The 21,158-nt window shown below is 40.5% G+C and overlaps 1 protein-coding gene across 1 annotated transcript in view; it reads left to right on the forward strand.

Moving 5' to 3' along the window:
• Window positions 1-20,750, forward strand: part of ACSL3 (acyl-CoA synthetase long chain family member 3) — a 36,860-nt gene extending 16,110 nt beyond the window's left edge. Inside the window, exons 4-15 of the mRNA XM_053460221.1 lie at window positions 4,074-4,183; window positions 7,150-7,282; window positions 9,647-9,797; window positions 12,296-12,419; window positions 13,551-13,622; window positions 14,578-14,717; window positions 15,397-15,569; window positions 16,186-16,260; window positions 17,129-17,320; window positions 18,796-18,910; window positions 19,314-19,471; window positions 20,319-20,750. Coding sequence (XP_053316196.1) covers window positions 4,074-4,183; window positions 7,150-7,282; window positions 9,647-9,797; window positions 12,296-12,419; window positions 13,551-13,622; window positions 14,578-14,717; window positions 15,397-15,569; window positions 16,186-16,260; window positions 17,129-17,320; window positions 18,796-18,910; window positions 19,314-19,471; window positions 20,319-20,476 — 1,601 coding nt within the window. The 3' untranslated portion in view covers window positions 20,477-20,750. The remainder of the gene's footprint in view (window positions 1-4,073; window positions 4,184-7,149; window positions 7,283-9,646; window positions 9,798-12,295; window positions 12,420-13,550; window positions 13,623-14,577; window positions 14,718-15,396; window positions 15,570-16,185; window positions 16,261-17,128; window positions 17,321-18,795; window positions 18,911-19,313; window positions 19,472-20,318) is intronic.
• Window positions 20,751-21,158: the final 408 nt, after the last annotated feature.

The raw sequence follows: 21,158 nt of genomic DNA on the forward strand, positions 1-21,158 counted from the left end.
GCCATAGCCATGCTAGTTAAATAGTTCAATAATTTAAGCAATATGAGCTAATACGCGTGTTTATGACAATCAAATGGTAAATATTATCCAGCAATGTCGAGTTGGTCATCACTTTATGTCTTGGTCTAGTGTCTAAATCACTTCCATTTCACATGGAATTTATTAATCTTGTTGGGACAAAAACCACGCACTGCACTAAAAAAATAAATACTTTGGTTGAAATGATTCTTTGGGAGATTTATTATCACTGACTTAATATAGAACCCAAGTTCCTCCTTGCTTTTCAATCTTTCCTCCTTTGCTCTTAAGATATTGAAGGTGCCATCACATTAATATCTTTATTTCTGTATTTGGCATCTAAAATCATTGTTGGTACATTGATGCATTTTTTTTTTTTTTACGGGTACATCAGTTTCTTAAAACTTCTTGATTTTGCCATTTATACTGGATGCACGCAGAGCATATTATTACACGTATTAAAGTTATTTTACACTAATATGTATATGTCCACTAGAACACGATCTCCCTTTTAAAATGTAATAAAGGCAGCTGGAATGAAGATCTGTTTATCTCAAGGCTTAATAAAAACCGTTGGTCGTGACAGTTTTGTTCTTCGTTAAGTGATGTCTTATCCTTCGGAGCCTTTCTCTGCGAGAACCCGAGCCGGGTCCTGATGTGGTGTTAATAAATTGGGTGATGCATCCACATGGTATAGGGTTAATTGTAAAAAAAACAGGGCAAAGCCTGCTTCAATGCTTAATTGTTTATGTAACTGAGGTCAGCGGAGGGAGTTAAAGACAGCTTGTGGGAACTGCGTCCCAAGCACTTGCTGATTCTGTGCTTGATCCCATGAGCTAAAGAACGAGGCAGGGAGGAAAATTGCTATGCATAAGTATTTGCCAAATGTTCCCATCTTAATTGGCCTGTAGCGATGGACTCGGAATATAAAATAAAAGTGAATTGTGTGTGCTGGAGTTGGTGAAATAGTAACCAGAGTCTGCCAACAATTACTCCCCTGACTTTAGGGGTTGTAGATTACTTTATCTGCAGGATGTCTTCTGGTAATGTAGCCTAGTGAAGCATTATGGCAACTTCAGGTATTGGTCATCTAAATTAAAATAGGTTAACGCTCACAGATGTCATCATGAGTTCTTGTAATGTTTTCTTGGGAATATTGGGAAACACTTGAAACCGTATTGTAAAATATGGGCAGACAATGAGAGAAGAAGCCCCGGGCACTTCCCTTTTTGACTAGACTAGACTTGGTTTCCCATGAAAGATCAGTTAAGATGCCTGGTCCCTTTGAGCTGGTTATTGCCTTTGTAGGCTCAACAATATGGTTAAAGGCAATTTTTCTGCAAAGGAATATGGCCTTAGATGTGGTAGTTCTAAAACTGAGTCATCTATAAAGTTCTAAAGCATTGGGCTTCTAGAATACCTGACAGTATGGGTAATGGGAGACTCGGGATATGGCTGGCAAATCAAAACCACTTTGTTTTCCAAACCTGCTTGGCATTATTAGCATGTTGAACTCAAACTCTTATAAAACTTGGAATGCTGTAGGCAGGAAATAAAGTCCCGAGTTCAACCTTGCCTTCAATTCAGAAGAAGGCAACCCCCACAATTAAATGATTTACAGCTGTTCCTCAAAAAGGGGAACATTCCATCCTAACTCCAACATGACTAATTTCTTACTTAATGAACAAGCTGTAATTCATCATGTTTCTGATAACTGCTAAATGCCTGTATATTATATTATTTAGGAACGTTCAATATATTATTTATTCCAGCCCATGTTTAAAGGCATCGGTTGAATTTGATAGGGGAACCTATTTGGTTGGTGAATTCCACATCTTTATTGTTCTTACTGTAAGGAACTCTTCTGACTGCTTTAGGTGAATATTATTTTTCTTTAAGCCTGTATGGCTGACCTCCTGGACTTATTAAACAAGTTATCATAGAACAGGTTGTATTATCCTGTATATATTTGTATATTGATATCTTATCAACACATAACCCGTGCTGCATAATCAAGATGGGGTCTTACCGTTGGCTTTTATACAGAGGCAAAATGATATTTTCCTCCCATGAGTCAATACACCCTTTTATCCGCAGCAATATGTTACTGGCCCTTGCGGTAGCTTACCGACATACGCTGCTGCTAAGTTTATTGTCTATAATGATTCCTGTGTCCTGCTCGTTTAATGATTTTCCCTAAGTCGGCGCCATTTAAGCGCATTTATTTTCCCCCAAAATGCTTGACTTTGTATTTATCAATATTAAAACTCCTCTGCAGCTTTGCCGTCCTGTCATTCAGTTTGATCAAATCCCCTGATTGAGTTGTAGCTTTCGATGCCAACTGAAAGATTATTAATACACATTTTAACATAGAAGCGAGCCTTGGGGCAAAATTATTATATTAATAATGTTAATATAATAGGTTTTATATAGCGCCATCATATTTCACAGTTCTGTATAATGGGTAGACGGGACAAAACAAGTAGTGTATAACATAACTATACAACTTACAGAAACATGCGAGAAGGGCCCTTCTCAACAAGCTTACAATCTAGGTACCATAGTACCAAAATTTGTACTTCATATGTAGGCTGTGCAAGAATTAGAGCATGCAACTAACTATAAGCATAGCTACTGTAACGTTTTGTTTACCATACGTCAACTTGTGGCATGTGGACCTATCTCTGGCAGTTGGCAGCAGTTCTGGTAATTGTCATCTCCGAGTGCTCGGCGCGGTGGAACACTGAGTGTGCTGTTCCTTCTCCCGCTCTCATCCGCAGCTGCTGTCCCCTGGAGTTTTCCTCTCTGTGGGGCAGCAGGAAAGTAGCCAACACAGCCTCACGGTTTGTTGGAGAAAAGTCCAGAAGGCCTTTACTTTCTTCTGATCCATGAATGGAAACTTAAGCATCTGGTCCGCATTAGCTCAAGTATGTTCCACCACAGCACCCAGACACTTCGTTCCCAAGGTTTTACAAGGCAGAGTTTAAAAAGAACACTTTCTGTCGTTTGTACAGCAAACGAAAATCTGTTAACCACAGAACACGCACTTTTCCAGACAACAATGTTTGTATTTTGTTCTTTTGGGGTTTGTAATTTTTAAGAGATGGCTGAATGTTGTACAAAGCTTTAGAGCTGAAAGGTCCGAAACACAATGGTAGACGGAGCCTGTGTGTGTGTGTGTGTGTGTGTGTGTTGCACGCTTGGGCAGAGAAGGAATATTTCTTTAACTTCATGGTACAATTTACAGTAGCTTATTAAAAACCTTATTTAAACCCTACCTATGAGGCCTCTCTTTTCAGAGCAAAAGGATTTCTAGATCCCCAAGATAATTAGTCATCAAGGAAACTTTTATAAAGGAACTCTGGCATCTGAATGCACATCAGGAGTCGTATGCACATCAGGAGTCGCATGCACAAGTCTGTGATTGCTTAAGAAACTACTAGTGCACAATAGTGTAACGGGAGCCTGAAGGTGTAGTATTTGGTTCCTAATGCTCTCCTATATGGCGTCTTTCTTTATTCTTGCCCATTCCAGGTTACCCAGCTCATTCTGCTGTCCAAGCCAATTTCTCTAAAGGGAATATTCCATAATAAATTAGTTGGTTGCCCTTCTAAGTATGTTGCTGAATGTGTTCTAATCTGTTACAAGTCATTGGATGTCATTATAAGACGCGTTCCTACTTCAGCCTTGAAAAATCATCCAGTGAAGTACAAGCGTTTGTCCGCACATTCCCTGCATAATTGTGTTCTTAGTTGTTTGCTTACGTCTAAAGATGTGTAGATTTCTGTACTCTCTACAGGTCTATTAAAAATACCTGTTTTGTATTTTCCAGCCAAATGAAATATGTCTAATTATAAGTAAACTTAAACACAAATTGTACACGTGATTTGCAGCGTGATGAATAATTGAATTTCACTGCATTACTCTTGGAGGAAAGAACCTTTTGTAACATGTTCTTCGTGGAAATTTTCATTTTGATTGCAGCTTACTAGTTTTGTAAATTACGAACATCGCAAAAATTGTATTTATTTACTCCACCTCTCCTTTCCTTGCAGTTGTCACTCTGTATTCAACACTAGGAGGACCTGCCATCGTCCATGGACTTGTAGAAACAGAGGTTACTCACATAATTACCAGTAAGGAGCTCCTCAACACCAAGCTGAAGGTAATTCCCTCAAGATTGTAAGCTTGCGAGCTGGGCTCTCTCCACCTAATGTATCGGTTTGTCTTAGTCTGTCAATTTTTGTCTTGTCATACCCCTTCAATATATGTATTGTATTAAGCGCTGCGTTAATTGTCGTTAACCGGAATTTTGTCTAAAGGCTGTCTTGTACAACGGGCGATTACTTTGAAGGGATCCATGTATAAAGTGGCCATAGAGCAGGGGTGTCCAAGTTTTTTTCTGCAGTGGGCCACTTCATCAGAATTGTATACGTGCGAGGGCCGCACTCATTTTTCACTGTGAGAAAATATGGCCTTTTAATAAAATATGCAGATTAAAATAAAGTAAATTACACAAAACCTTTACTTTTCCTCTCACTGATTTCTGGGCCTAGAAAGGTTTGTGACTACAAATTCAGGATAATTAAAAATGAAATACTTCTATTTATTCTAGGACCAAAACATTCACAGTTCACTTAGCCAAAACCAAAAATGACCCCCCACCTTCATAAATAATAATAAAAACTCACATTTTTAATAAAAGTAGGTAACACACCACAATTGGACAAAAAAATTAGCAATATGACTTGGCATGATAGGAGTGTGATTGCTAACAGCAATCACACTCCTGTCATACCCAGGCAACCAGTAAATGCTGGTACCTAGGCATGATGGGACTGTGCTTGCTGTTAGCAATCACACTCCTATCATGCCAAGTCAGCCAGTACATGCTGGTACAGGGTGGCTGTAAGTGATGTGCAGACCCCATACTGCTGGCAGCATCAATACACAAGGGGGGTAGCTAGCTAGGTTTCAGCATGTACTGGCTGACTTGGCATGATAGGAGTGTGATTGCTAACAGCAATCACAGTCCCATCATGCCTAGGTTCCAGCATTTACACATCCATGCTATCACACACACACTCATTCATTCATATGCTCATTCATTCACAGATTAATTCCCTCAATCACGCATACTCATTCAAACACCCTCCCCACCCCCTTACCTGCACTGCAGCTCCTCGATGCTGCTCACAGACTTCAGCCGAGGGCGCGGCCTCCCTCTGCGTTCTCTGGTAAGGCACAGAGGAAGCAGGACTGGAGCAGAGTCATGTGATGTCACGTGAACTCTGCTAGGTTCCGCTTCCTCTATGCAGTACAGAAGACCCTCCCACAGGTAAGTAGCAGGGCAGCACCTCGAGGCGGGACGCCCCTGCCATAGAGGCAAAAAGGTGATTATTGTTGAATACCCAGAATCCCTTGTGGTTTTGGCAGCACCAGGAGACAAGCCTTCTGGCTTGTCTGGTGTCTGTGGATAAGTGTTTAATAATGCTTCTACTTCTCCCATATAAATAAAAGATAATAGTTTTTCAGATACTTCTGCGATGCCAGTCTCACAGTCTATATTTATTTATTGAAATGCTGTCAGTTTATTGATGAGTATGCTGCCGTTTCATTGTTTGCTTTTAAGTCTTCCAGACAGCGTCCAGACTTGCTCCGCATGCAGGCAGTTCTTGCTGTCCGCTTTTAGGTTAATAACCATTGCAGAGCCTGAGGTTCATTTTTCTTTACATGGGAGAATTCCCCAGCTTGTGTTTACAAGTGGGAAGGGGGGCATGTTATGAGAACAGCCTGATGAAGCACCATCAGCCCCACTAAAGCACACGGTATTCTCTCTCACACACACACACACACACACACACACACGCACACGCACGCACGCACGTTCCCCTCTCTCAGGCGTCTGGGTCAGGGAGCACTCTCACCTGTGATGGGCTTGCTGTAGGTGAGACTGCGGATCACACTGACTGCACACATAATAAACTTTCCTTTTATTCTTTGGATGGGATTGGTGCAGTTTATTGTAAGAGGTTTGCAGTTAAGGTGTCTATTTCAGGCCGTGGATTGATATTAATACTACGTCTAGTACACTTTCTGGATACACAGGACATCTTTCGAAAGAGTTGCATAAGCTAAACTGTTGGTAAATTATGAGACGTGCTCGGTGCAGCCTCCAATATCAACTGGCTCCATGTATGCAGCTATTGTGTACAGATCTGGAGGCGCTAGCTGTGTATTTATATACTTGTGACTTGAATGTTCTAGCAGCCCATATATATACAATCCTATCTTATGCTGACTGATTTTGTGTTTCTGGCAGAATCTTCTCCTTATCATTTGCGGCCCTTCTGTTTGTGTACAATCTATGTTGTTGACCTTGTGTCCAACGAGTAACTTGGCGTGTCCCATCACAGTAGACTCTCTACTGGAAGATGTCAAACACAGTTGAGGTTGCCTTCAAATGAACAACAGTGAAAACGGCTCTTTCTTTTTATAAGCAAACGTGGGTTCCAGCAATTTATATATACAGCAGGACTAAACCGAGCAAATGTAATCTGCACTAGAAAATGGGCACCTATAGGGTGGCTCGTGATGAATAGTGAGATCATTGAGTTTGGATGCAAGTATGTATAATTTCCCAAACCTTTCAGTTTATAAAGTCATGTTACTGTGTTTCCAGTTTATAATAGGAAGTATATTAAGAGCCCACCGTGTTTGTAAAGCAACGGAGCAGCCATCTTGGCTTCCGGTTCTCTCTCCCATTGTTGAGTTGCTGTTGATTGGTTCTTGAAGCCTTTGCATGAGTGGAACCTGAGAAAATGTAAGATAGATCTACTCATCTATGAAGAAGTGGTACATTACTTTCAAATTTAAAATGTCCCCAATATTGGTTATGACGCAAACATGATTGATTAATGAATTAATGACCAAACAGAAATGCATAGCTATGATTAATTAAACCTACATGTCTTACACCTTGCACAGCATCAAAGCATGTGTCTTATTCTGTTTACTTCTGATGTGTAGTTGTTTAATATTTCTAAGAGAAACTGGCCTGTTCCTGATACTATGGTTGATGCTGGGGTTAAATATAACCGTATATATCATATTCGTATTTTTATTTTTTAGGGCATTCTTCCTCAAGTCCCTCTTCTAAGACACATAATCCTTGTGGACGGCACCAGCACGCAGCCTGCAGATCTAACAAAAAATATTACTTTGAACAGCATGGCTACCGTGCAGGCACTGGGAGCAAAGCAATGTAAGTCTCAGCCATTCCGTTTTATCATGGTGGCCACACCTTAATGTTTGTACGTATTGTGCTTCTGGTCAATCCAGGATGGCTTCCCAAGTGTAACGGATACTAGAGGATGATGTATGGGAAGACCTCCATATTCTATGTAGTAGGACCTAACGACTTATCGGCTGGGTCACAAATTATAATCGGCACACGGTGAATAGACATAAATAATAAAACAATTACTGGGTACCCAGAACTGTGATTTTTGTTATGAGTTATGATGATGGAGAGGAAGGGAGGCAATCTTAAATAATGATTCTGGTTCACTATTTGAAATGTGGCCTTATCACCATAGTAACCAATAGAATGCTCCTTCTCCTCTTTTAGAACTTTTATATAGAACATTTTAATATAATTTGGGCTGCAAGCAGCAGACACCCAGTGGTACTGTTTGCACATTTTCTCCTGCAAAGAACAATTGCCATGAAGGAATATTAAGGTATTATTGCGCGTTATCTCCTAATTCATATTAGATCTACCACACAAGACCTTCCTTTTTATTCATGGGGTCTACCAATTTATAACCTATAATGTAATTGACTTTAAAAGCACCCAAATGATTAGATTTGCCTCTTGTCATTTACTTTTGTTCTATGAACTTGTGATTTTCTTTTTTAACCTACAGTTGTAACGAGTCTATTTTTACCACTGTTCAGTAATTACATTTCTATGTCTCCGTATCATCCATGTGGCTTACTCATCTATCCCTTCATCCTCTGTTAATGCGGGGTTAATTCCCAGTAGTTTAAAAACCAGGATATCCCCAATTGAAATCTCCTCCCCACATAGCAGGAAATCTAGCGTTCTTGGAGCATAATGATGAATTAGATGCATCTCACCCATCCCCCCCTGTGTTTTATTAGATTGTTGGGGGATTTTCTTTCCATGTGAACAGATGCCTTAGAAGGTTTTCTGAGAGACTCTTCACTCTCAGGCCCAATACATCTGCTGCAAATTACATGAGCCTGATCACTTTATACAGTGCTTTCTTTCCCACCATCGGCTGCTACTTGAGGCACTTGTACCGCTATGTGATGGTTGGGTGTCCCGTACGCTCGCTTTCATTACTATAAATCCAAAGTGCCACAAATGATACAAGTAAAATACATTTACTGCCTAAAAAATATACAGAAAAATGTAAAAAGAAATAACATGGGATGTGGTTACCTTCGCATAGAGTCTCAGGGCTATATTTAGGGAATACTAGAGTTTAATGAATCTAATGGACATCTTCTACTGTTAAACGTAAAAAAAAACATTGTCTTAAGAATTAACATTAAAGGTTGTGTGTAATAGTGTTTCAATGTTAACACTTTATATTGTATATACTATGTGTGTGTATGAGGGAAAAACAAGCCTCCTGGATTGTCTGGTGTCTGTAGATGAGTGTTTAATAATGCTTCTAATATAAATATATAGTAGAAGCACTATTAAACACACTCTCTGTCTTAGGGATAGCTCCTCCATATGCTTCAACGATCCATTTTCATAGTAGTTACTAATAGCCCGCTGGTAGAATATATTGTGGTTTTTGTGTGATTCCAACGGTCTTAGGAAATTCTCCACTTTCCAAGCGATGGAGACATGACTCTTATCACACAGGGTCAAGTATGGCAGTGGTTCATATTGTGAACAGTTTAGGTAGTCGTTTCACTTAAAATATCAGAATGATTTAATATGTGTGCATGGCTACAGAAAACTGCTTGTATAAAGTAGGAATAGTTATTAGAAGCGGAAAGACCCGGAAACATTATCTGGAAAGTCCCCCACGTATCCCGTGCCCTCTTTTCATTATACCAATAGAACTGATGCTTAAGACTTAGACAACTTATCTTGGTGTTCCCCTCACAAAAAAGGCGTGTTCTGCGTAACCCCAGCATGTGCATTTTCCCCTGAAAATTTCCCAGATTACTGGTTACTAAAATTGTCCAAAACAATTGGTCATTGAAATGCTGGGATACTTTATTCTAGAAGAGCTTTAAAAAAAAGCATCAAAAAGATCTTTGAACGGTGCTCTGTTTAATAATAGTAAACGTTGTAAACGCTATATTGAAGATCCTCTTTGTAAATGGAAAACTTCAACTAATAGTGCTTTTGTATAAATTGAATAGATTCATACACACTGTAAGCTTGGGAGCCGGGCTCTCTCCACCTAATGTATCGGTTTGTGTTAGTCCGTCAATTCTCGTCTTGTCATACCCCTTGAATATATGTATTGTATTAAGCTCTGCGTAGATTGTTGGCGCTATATAAATAAAATATGGTGATGATGATAATACACCAGATTGTTGCTATAGCTCGGTAAACTCTGAGATCTTTCTACAGCAAAGCAGCGGCAGTCCTCCCCGCTACCGAACGACATTGCCGTCATCATGTACACGAGTGGCTCCACCGGCATTCCCAAAGGAGTGATGATCTCCCACAGTAACCTAATAGCTGGCATTACAGGCATGGCTCAGAGGATCAACAATCTGGGGTAGGTTTCATTCTATAAACTAGGGCTGGGCCTGGATAGAGTTAATATGATTTAATGTCAATATTATTAATGTGTAGATACATTAATAATGTTCCTTCACCTCCCGAGGGCTGTAATTTATGCACCTCTGTAAATGTGTGTGTGTGTATATATATATATGTGTGTGTGTGTGTGTTAGGGCTGCAACTAACGATTATTTTAATAATCGATTAGTTGGCCGATTATTTTTTCGATTAATCGATTAATCGGATACAAAAAAAACAATATGCAAATTTTTCGTTTATTTAAAAGAATTTAATGAACTGGATGTTAAAAAACAACTTAAAATTTACATTAACATTCTTATTTTGTTATGATGTAATAAAAAACAATATTTTCAAAGTACAAGAACCCAAACACAATATTTATGAAACAAAATAACCCCAAACATTCTGAAAAGAGGTGGACTATTACTGTTCAAGAAACTTTGCCCCAGCACTTTGCACTTTGCACCCAGCACTTTGCACCCAGCACTTTGCACCCAGCCCTGGCACTTTGCACCCAGCACTTTGCACCCAGCACTTTGCCCCAGCCCTGGCACTTTGCATCCAGCACTTTGCACCCAGCATTCAGCACTTTGCACCAGCACTTTGCACTTTGCACCCAGCCCTGGCACTTTGCACCCAGCACTTTGCACCCAGCACTGGCACTTTGCACCCAGCACTTTGCACTGTGCCCCTGCACCCAGTCTCTAACTCTGCCCTGCACCCAGCCCTGCCCCCACACTCTGCCCTGCACCCACTCTGCCCTGCACCCACTCTGCCCTGCACCCACACTCACACCCTGCCCTGCATCCCCACCCCCACTCTGCCCTGCACCCAGTCTCCCACTCTGCTCTGCACCCACACTCACACCCTGCATCCCCACCCCCACTCTGCCCTGCACCCAGTCTCCTGCCCTGCACCCCCCACCCCCACTCTGCCCTGCACCCCCACCCCCACTCTGCCCTGCACCCCCACCCCCACTCTGCCCTGCACCCACACTCACGAACCGCTCTGTGCGAATGGAGCCACTCGCACAGAGCGAACCGCTCTGTGCGAATGGAGCCACTCGCACAGAGCGAACCGCTCTGTGCGAATGGAGCCACTCGCACAGAGCGAACCGCTCTGTGCGAATGGAGCCACTCGCACAGAGCGAACCGCTCTGTGCGAATGGAGCCACTCGCACAGAGCGAACCGCTCTGTGCGAATGGAGCCACTCGCACAGAGCGAACCGCTCTGTGCGAGTGGAGCCACTCGCACAGAGCGAACCGCTCTGTGCGAGTGGAGCCACTCGCACAGAGCGAACCGCTCTGTGCGAGTGGCTCCATTCGCACAGAGCGATTCGCTCTGTGCGAGTGGCTCTGTGCGATCCGTGCACATAGACATGAAGAATACTTACCTCCGGAACGCGTCACATCCGTCACGTAGCTAAAAGAAGGCGGAGACTGCAGAGCGTGTAGCAGAAGCGGGGAACGCTCGCGGAGGTAAGTAAAAGGAGCCGAGTGCTCCAACAACGAATTGATCACTCGATTAATCGATAACGGAAATCGTTATCGATGATTTCCGTTATCGATTATTATCGATTTTATCGATTCGTTGTTTCAGCTCTAGTGTGTGTATGTATTTATTCCCACAGTGACTGTTCTCACTAGTTCTAAACCTCCCCTTCATTCATATAACGCCCATTATTTCAGATGGTATGGGGGCCGCACACAACTAGTCTTTAGAATGGTTTCTTATCAAACAGGACCATGCTGGGGTAAATAGCAAGTAGAAACATGTAATGGGGTAAAGTTGTTGGTAACGCATTGGCATCCCAGCACTTGGTGTTTATTCTGACTTTGGTTTTGTATATATATCATCCTATTGCCGAAGAGTCACATTGATGTTTTCCAGGTTCTTTCGTGTGGCAGCTGTTTTCCAGAGGGGTCTGAACTCTGTCCATCTGGTTACTTGAATTTAAAAGCCCTCTGTCCACTTTCTGTAAATTCAGGTTTCAAAAAAATGAAAATAAAATTAAATGTCAGAATGTCTTTCAGTAAAAACAAATTACATATTTTGGTAAACTTATACAATAACAATTTATTTAACATGATTGTTTTAAGTATATTCCATCAATGTACACCGTATTTACTCAACAGATATGAGAAAATGTACTGGTTATCAGCATGCCTGTAGGGGACCAAGTTAGAGAGATCTGTTTCATATGCCCTATCTGTATACTAGCCACCTTGGATATGAATATAAATCAAATGCTAAATGTTTCTGTAAGATTTAGTCTCTGAATCTCCATCAGCATTAGAAGTGTTTATTCTGAGGGATGTCCTTAATTTCTTTTCTTCTATCCTATTCAGGTTTTAGTTTTGTCTAAAGACACGAGCTGTAATTAAATATCACCCTTTCCTGTTATTGTAATAGCTGTTTTGCACTAAATGACGTCTTCCAGGTTGATTTAGACCGTTTTGTTCTTTGTTACAGGGAAACCGATACATACATTGGATATTTGCCCTTGGCCCATGTGCTGGAGCTGAGTGCAGAGCTTGTCTGCCTTTCGCGTGGTTGTCGTGTTGGGTACTCATCACCACAAACTCTCTCAGATCAGGTAAACATGGTTTGAACGGCTCATACGACATATACTCCTGTAATGTTACTTTATAGGCTTCTTTTTGTCTCACGATGGTGGAGTATACCGCTTCAGCCAACTTTTAGTCGGGATTCTCTTTCTTTCAAATAACTGGCCAGGGTCATTGGCTTTTCTTGGCTGGGTATTGCCCTAGGTCTGACCCAAGACAGAGCCCCAGTTGCCCCCACCACTTACCGCTGCTGCTGTCTGTCCTCTATAGGACATATAGTCCCATTGCTATATGTGGACTGCAGTGTGATGAGGACTATAGATAGGGACTATAGAGCAGAGCCGATACTTGCTACAAAAGACCAAAAGGGGGTTCTACTGAATATTAGGGGTTGAATATTTATGCAGTCAATATATTGGAGTTTTTTAATTACTTTTTGCCAAAACAAAACAAATGCCAACTTACCGATTTTTGACTTTCAGTCCTTTAGAATCAAATATTATATCAATGTTTAAATATACTGTTTTTTTCACTTTTATGAGAGAATTTGTAGAAACATGGAATTTGATGGTAGAGCCATTCCCCCCGTCTAGTCTGCCCTTAATCTTAGATTCGGAATAGCTTTATTCCTATGCAGTTTATATTCCCTCTCTAACAAACAATTCTGATGGGAGGCTCTTGTATTATTGAACACTGTGGGATCCCCTTCCTTATGAGCTCCATGATTATTATATACACTTATGCAGCGTCCGCGGCCCAACCGTAAAAAGAATGTTAGCCTTTTGATGTCTGCAGTCTGACTTTGGGCATATAAAATGTATGGAAAAGCTGGAGGAACATTGAGATCTCTCGATATATAAATAGATGTCCCTTTTCCTGTTACTCTGTAAATTTAGTCATTGAAAGATGTATTCTTGCTGAATTCCTACCTCTCCAAGAATTATGATTAACAGCGAGCCATATAAACAAGCACGTGTTCTGGTTTTATCTGTCTAAATATGGTCCAGGGTTCAGGTAATGTCTTTGGGTTGGTGCGTCATGTCTTCTTAGACTTATTTTATGTATCATTACTCATACTCTGACAGCGGTGGTGGGATTTTTGGCATTTTGGGCTTTGATTGTAACATATGCACTTTTTTTCCTTTCTTTCTCAAATACAGTCAACAAAAATCAAGAGGGGCAGCAAGGGTGATGCATCAGAACTTCGGCCGACCCTCATGGCAGCTGTCCCTGTAAGTATCCCCAAGCCCGGTGACCTACCCTTTCTTACTGTAAATGACTCCAGATTGCGCTGACGTTAGGCTGGCTTTACTCACTGTTCCCAGCCTCTGGAGAGAGCGTGAAAAGAAGCAGGTACAAATATTTACATTGATATGATTCAAGTGCCTGGGACGAAGGCTCTGTCTGCGGTACATGCATCATATGGCTCTCCTCAGTTTCTGAGAATTTTTTTGCTGTGTAGGAATAAAAATCCATAGGAGTGAAGGGTTTGTAAGTGCTCTGTGCAATAAACAGATCATAGCAATACAACGATCAGTCCCCACTTCTCTCAGATTATTAGAATCGCTTGATAGTACAGATATTTCATCAGTGTTATTGGTATGATCAGTATATGGTTCACAATGAAAAAAATCTGCTAACAGTAATATGTAGACCACTAACCACTTCCGGTTGCGTTTTTGTTTCAGGGTAAAGCTACGTTATTGTAATAGTTGTGTTTTTTTTTGGGGCTTCACAGCTGTTGGACTTCAATTCCCAATATTCTCAGCAGTGGGAGTGAGATGTTGCCAAATCATCCCTTAGATCAGAACTTTTCATTTTGCCGGTAGCCATGTAGCTTCAGCTGGGATTATTTATGGCAAAAACTCAAATTTTAAATTCTGCATGTTTTCTTTGTGACTGATCCATGGCTTTGAAGAGTCACCATGCTTGTTTGCATTTAGTTGAATCCTTGTCAGGAATATGATAACAATTCCTTTAAGATCGTATTTTTCTATCGCTGGTTCTTTTCATCTGTCTCCAGACATTAGATGAGATTATTGGTGGGACAGTATGGTCATGCAAGTTTTTAAGAGGTCCCTGTATAAAAATGTATGTAAAGGGAATTTAAAGTCCTATTTGACTTGCCATCTGCTAAGTTACCACACACATACCAACACAGCAATATCCCTTTTCATTTATTTCCAGGAAATCATGGACCGAATATACAAGAACGTCATGAGCAAAGTGGCTGCTATGAGTCCGGTACAGAAAGGTCTCTTCTCTTTGGCTTACAACTACAAGATGAAGCAGATTTCCAAGGGCTACAGCACTCCGCTGTGTGATAGGTACATCACCATGCTTCATTCATTCATTCATTTATTCATTCTTTCTTCTTGGTGCACGTATGAATCCCCTATCTTGACATCTGTAGCCAAAGACTGTGATGACTGTCTTTCTGGCCAACATTTATACAATATTCATATGATGGATCCATTACAGACAGACATTTCATGGAAGTACTTCCTGTTCCGCTTTCCTTCTGGCTATGTAAATGTGCTATTTGTATACTAGTGGAATTTCCTTTGGAGAGATTTATTGGAGGCAAAATGAGGAAATAAATTAACCAAAATAAAGTTGTTTTTTTTTTATCTAATTGGTATAAGTTTAAAAGTTTAGTAAGACAAGGCATGGTGAGGCTCCTATTAAGTTTGGCTGAACTCCATATACATTAAAGACTGGTCTACTGGTAGTGTGTTTGTTTTGTGTCATGCACCAAAAAGTTTATGGTAAAACAAAAGCTAGTTTAGTAGTTGATGGTAGATGTTAGAAATATACACAGAAAGCTTGTGTGAGAGTAAATAAGATACAGAACCTCTAGTTTCTGTCCAAATGCCATTCCAAATGAAAATGACAGACGCTTTGGAAGAAGATTGAAAATTCTTTGGGTATCTGCACAGCCAAAAGTTTTTATTGCAAAGCTGTAAAAATTACGTCAACATAATCCTTCCCCATCACTGTTTCTAGGATTGTGTTTCGGAAGGTGAGGAGGTTACTAGGGGGGAAGGTGCGAGTTTTGCTGTCTGGCGGAGCGCCGCTTTCTGCTGCCACCCAGCGCTTCATGAACATTTGCTTCTGCTGTCCAGTGGGCCAGGGCTATGGTCTGACAGAGACCTGCGGAGCCGGTACCATTGCAGAAAGTGAGTACAATATATAACACTGTCTGTTCTATGGGTGTTTGAAACCCTTTTTATCCAGAAGTACCAAGATGCCCATATCACATGAGTAACCACAGCTTTCTCAAAGAATTTGATATTCTGAACGTTTGGCTACAGTGTTTATCACTTTAAGTTCCGTAATATTGCACTCTCTGTGAGTTTGGTTTTAAGTGTGGATTAGCTATTGACTTTTTTTTTTAAATATCTCATTGCCATTCTGGTTAACCAGGGGTCAGGCACTTTTTTTCCTCTGTGGGAAGCCGGGTCTATTTTTGCTTTAGTTATAGTTCGCTGTATTTAGCCTCGGAACCCTATCTATATATTGATAATAAAGCTAAAGAAACAAAATCTAGATGGAAAATGCACATGCCAACCCTTCTGCATCTCTGGCGTACCTGCTTCTACGCTAATGGGAGCTGTTGTCCCCCAGAAGCAAATTGGTCCATTATTTAATTGGGGGGAAAAAAACATGTATTAAAAACAAATAGACAACAGTTTATTTATGGGGGGATAGGAGTTAGAGAAGTGCATGGTCTAAAGGCAGGTTCTTCCTATCACATTGACAAATAAAAAATGAGTATGCTATTTATTATTACAGTGTGGGACTACAGTACAGGCAGAGTCGGAGCCCCACTGGTCTGTTGTGAAATAAGACTCAAGAACTGGGAAGAAGGTAAGAAGCCAAACATATCAATCAATATCTTCTGCTGTTCCCCTACCTTCGTCTCTTTACCTCCTACCTTTTCGCTCCCAACACTCATCTGGTCTTTTCCTGTCCTCTGCTCTGATTTCTACCTTTCATGCATGTATCCAAGACTTCTCAAGGGCTGCCCCTGTCATTTGGAATCAGACTCTCCCCTTGGCTAATGTCCCTTAAGACCCATTTTTGCAGAGAACCCCTATCCTACCCCATCCACTTTGCCCACCTACCACTAAACCTTTCCTAGCCTTATTGCTGCCGTCGGGCTGTACATATGCCCAGTAAATAAATGTATTTATTTAAACGATATTTACTCTAAGGTAGTTGGGTCTGCTGATCCACCTCAAACATTTGCAGTTTCACCTCTATTGTTATGTGCCCTCCACCTCCTTGTGGATTGTAAAATAAATATGACACAAAAGAGGGGGAAAACCCAACTGATTCAAAGAATGTGAAATAAAAGTGTAGTGTGGGTCTGAGGATGTGAAATCTTTCTATTCCACCCGCCAAGAGGCTACTCTTATTTGCTAATTTTATTGATGTTTCCATAATTACTGCATAATATAACTTAGCAGTTGGATATTAAGGGCATCTAAGTAGTGGTAACTGTTAATACCTACCAACAAATAACAATGTATGTTGTATACTGGAAAGCTGAAACCCGCGACTGTTCAGCTTGATTAATACATTCTCTGGTAGTGAAGATTTTACCTGTAAGTTTCACCAGCACTAGATTTTCTGATCTACGGTCAATGCAGCCTTTTGGTTCTTAAATTACTAAATATATATTTAGTTGGCAACTGAAAAGATAAAGCATTAAACAATACTCTGTCTGGTATAGGTGGCTATTTTAACACTGATCAACCATGTCCACGCGGAGAGATTCTGATCGGCGGCTCTAATGTCACGCTGGGATACTACAAAAATGAGGAGAAGTCCAAAGAAGAGTTTTTCGTTGACCAAAATGGACAAAGATGGTTCTGCACTGGAGACATTGGGGAGTTTCATGAAGATGGCTGTCTGAAAATCATTGGTGAGTCTGGGTGGCCAACTGCTTGTCCTCATATTTCCATTTGCTTAAAACAAATGTCCTGTATTCGCAGAGAGTTTCTATGTGAAATGCTCTGCAGCTTTACATTAGTCAGGCAGCAGCATGGCGGAAGCCTCTGGGCTGTGTCTTCAAAGCAGTGCTGTTTTATTGGGTCAGCATCTGGGGAAGTGACTGAGCGATGGTGCATCTCAGTGAAATTTTATTTCATTTGAAACTGGTAAAATCTTCCACATTCAGCCTTAAAGAAATATCGGTCTGTAAAGAAATATGTTAGACTAACTATAATAGCCTTAATACAAATAATGTGATTGTTTTGTTTTTCTGCACCAAAGATAAAAAAAAGACAAAATTTTATCTACTTCACTCCAAAAAAATATTGCTTCTACTGAGCAGTTCTTTTGTAGAATTTAAAGTGAAAATCCATTCTCCAGTCATTGATATGCCGAGGTTTACGACGATATATATCGCACACGGCATGATCGCCTTTGAAGCCCCAGTCATGCGTTGGTCTGAAAGGCATCGAGCTGCTTACTGTCCAAATACAGCAAAGTAGATTTGCCACCCTAGACGGCTTTTGAATAAACACTGTCACTGCTTTTATCTCTTTATTCTTTATGTGATCCTGTTATTCATTGTGAAGAGAGGATGCCTGTACTGAATAAGGCCATGTTCTCTTGTTTTTAGCTTGAAATATTAAACCCAGCAAATAAGTATTTTGCTTCTTACGCTGACACCTTTTTAAGGTTTAAGGTACAAAGCACTTCTATAGCTTGATAACATCTTTGATTGTCCGGTAGTCTGTTTATGAAGACAGTACTTCATGTGACATAGCTTGCCTGAACTCCTTCGCTCCTGCTAATCATAGCAGCGTTGTGTAATGAATAGGATATAACCGCTCTTACTAACAAAATCTTAACACCTTTGACCCTGGGTTTTCAACTCTTGTGAAACTTTGGCTTAACTTTGAAGTCGTTTCTGCAGAATCTATGGTTTGAACTGCAGATGAACTCGGTTGAAATGAGACAACTGGCTTTGTCTTGTGTTCCAGTACTATAGAAAAATGTGTCAATTTACAGAAACCTCAGGAAACGTCTGCTTTAAATGAATGAAAGAATAGAACAGACAAAAGCTATATAACATTACCTATAAAACCTATAAAAAATGTACAAGGAAACATTACAAATTAACAAATCCTTATCTGGTCTGACATTAACATTCAGGTTTCTACCGAACGTTCTTTGCTTTTGTTTCATTCCCTGGGTTGTGCGCAGGGTAGTAAAAATCTCTCCTAAATGTTTCCCACAAGAGCAACTCATCAGGGTCTAAGAGGTTAACACTGCGCCCGTAACATATCCTGATAGGAGGCATAATTACCTGTAACGAGTAGAATGGCTTTTAGAACGGATTGGTAGAGCTGGTGAGAAATCGTGTCTCTTGTGTGAACCTGCTTCCTCTAGATCGGAAGAAAGACTTGGTGAAGCTTCAGGCTGGAGAATATGTCTCTCTTGGCAAAGTGGAGGCTGCCCTGAAGAACCTTCCTGTCGTGGACAACATATGTGCATATGCAAACAGGTAACGATAAGCTTTATTGTCAGTCTATCATTGGGAGGAAAGTAAATAAGTGGAATAAGCAGCTAGCAGGACTGGTACAGTGAGGGACATTTAACATGTGATGGACATAGTTCCCACCTAATGCTGAGAAAAGGTGAAGGAGTAAGACATAATGTCACGCAGGGTCTAAGGTAACCAGGAAGATGGAAAAATGAAGAATATGAAGTGCAGAATACAGTCAATGAAAAGATTCCGCCAAGGGCAATAGTTTCGACCGACCTTAATGATCTGCTTCATGAAGGAGCAGCTGCTATGTTGAGAGTTAGCCATGTCCTGCACAATCATGATTTTCTGCCATTCCAGACATTTTGATGATTTATATTCCTGCTGCATTTATAGTCACAATCGATATTTATCCATTTAGCGACCAGTCCTATGTGATCGGATTTGTGGTGCCGAACCAAAAGGAATTGTTGAGCCTGGCAGGGAAGATAGGAGTGCAAGGAAGCTTTGAGTCGCTCTGTAACAACCCTGCCATGGAGAAGGAAGTGCTAAAGGCTCTGAAAGAGTCTCCTGCTGCAGGTAATGGACCACCCTAAACATGTATTCAAGTATATCTACCAGATACTATTCTATTTTCATTAAGGAGAAACTGGCAATAAAAACTCTTCTGGTGGGGCATTTTATGAATGAAAATGTGTTCCTTTACTTTTGCAAGAAGTAAGTTTGTGAGAGCTTAAAGTTCTGTCTCTCACTCTCATGTTCGCTCGCTCTCTTTTCTTTCTTCAAAATAATAGAATGGCCACCTGTGCTCCTGTGTTCTAGAAGAGCTGTAACTGAAATGTGGGCGCCCCAGATGCGCTGAAAGGGTTCAATTTGTGTTTTATGTATAATAATGGCATATAACCCCAGAAATCTATTTACTTCACTTGGATTATTTGCTTTAGTATAAGGGAGGAGTACCATTATACCAAGTGGTATACAGTTTGGCTTAATCTTTGTATGTTTCTGAATAGCTTAACTTTTTATAAGCTTGTCACTTAAAATGTTGGAAATTGCCGTGGCCTGTAGGTTCCACCAAACTGAAGATTTCCCCATTACTGGAAGCAGAAACTAAAAGCTGGCTTCCCTGAAACTATGGGAGCTTTTGGTTTTTTTTTGTTTTTACAATTGAATTTATTAAATCAACCATGCTCATCAATTAGCACCAATTAAAGTTAGCCACTTCACTAAAGTCTGTGTTGTACTGGATGGACTTGAGTAAAAAGTCTACAATATAAATATATATAATAGCATTATTTCAATTATATATTACACACACAGTATAGTGTGTCAACAGGAAGCTATATTATAGGCGATTATAGTAGACTTCACCTCCTGTGAAGTTTCCTGCGTCGAGTCTTAATTCTCTGCTTTCGTTTCTCGCCAGCTACCCTTGAAAAGTTTGAAGTTCCAGCAAAGATCCGTCTAGTAGCAGAACCCTGGACTCCAGAGACAGGACTGGTGACTGATGCCTTTAAGCTGAAACGCAAAGAACTCAAAAGCCATTACCAAGATGATATAGAGAGGATGTACGGAGGGAAATGAGATCTACACGCCCTCCCGATGCATCTTGGATTTTGCAGTTGGAATGATTAGTAACTTATTCTCTTTGCAGGCTTCTCTTGCAGCTGTGGGGTCCAGTAGCCTTTGAAACATTCAAACAGCCCACTGGACCTGAGATTGAAAACTTGAAATTCCCAGAATTATTATACCCAAACCCCATAAGGGGGAAAAAAAACTGTCTAGTGAAATGTAGGATACACCATTGTTCTTCATCGTTGTTGTTGACTTTCAGTATAAAGGTTTTTTATTCTCTGTATAGCTGTCTTTATCAGTCTATGAGAGATTCTCTACCACACAGGCCAGGTTCTTTTACAATCCTTTTTGTGAAACCTCAGTTTGTTGGTTCATGAAGGATGTTCACATTAAGGATATCTGTCTGTTACGTCCGTGTGGGTGAGAAGCTGAACATCTTTTAATTTGAAGCAGCAGTCTGTTACAATAAGACCAATCCCAATTTTAAATTTACTAAATGATTTCTTTTTAACTGACATTATACACCTTATCCTCCCTTTGCTAAAATTTTCTTCAGAGTAGATATTTTAGAGGTACACTTGCTTCTCTGAGAAGATATTGAATGGTGTGGGGACTGGAACATATCCAAGAAGTCATACAGAAGATTTAAGGATTTTTGGCAAGTAAAGTGCTTTATGGACATGGCGGGCTC

The sequence above is a fragment of the Spea bombifrons genome, chromosome 3 (assembly GCF_027358695.1).
Source record: "Spea bombifrons isolate aSpeBom1 chromosome 3, aSpeBom1.2.pri, whole genome shotgun sequence".
Taxonomy (NCBI): Eukaryota; Metazoa; Chordata; class Amphibia; order Anura; family Pelobatidae; genus Spea; species Spea bombifrons.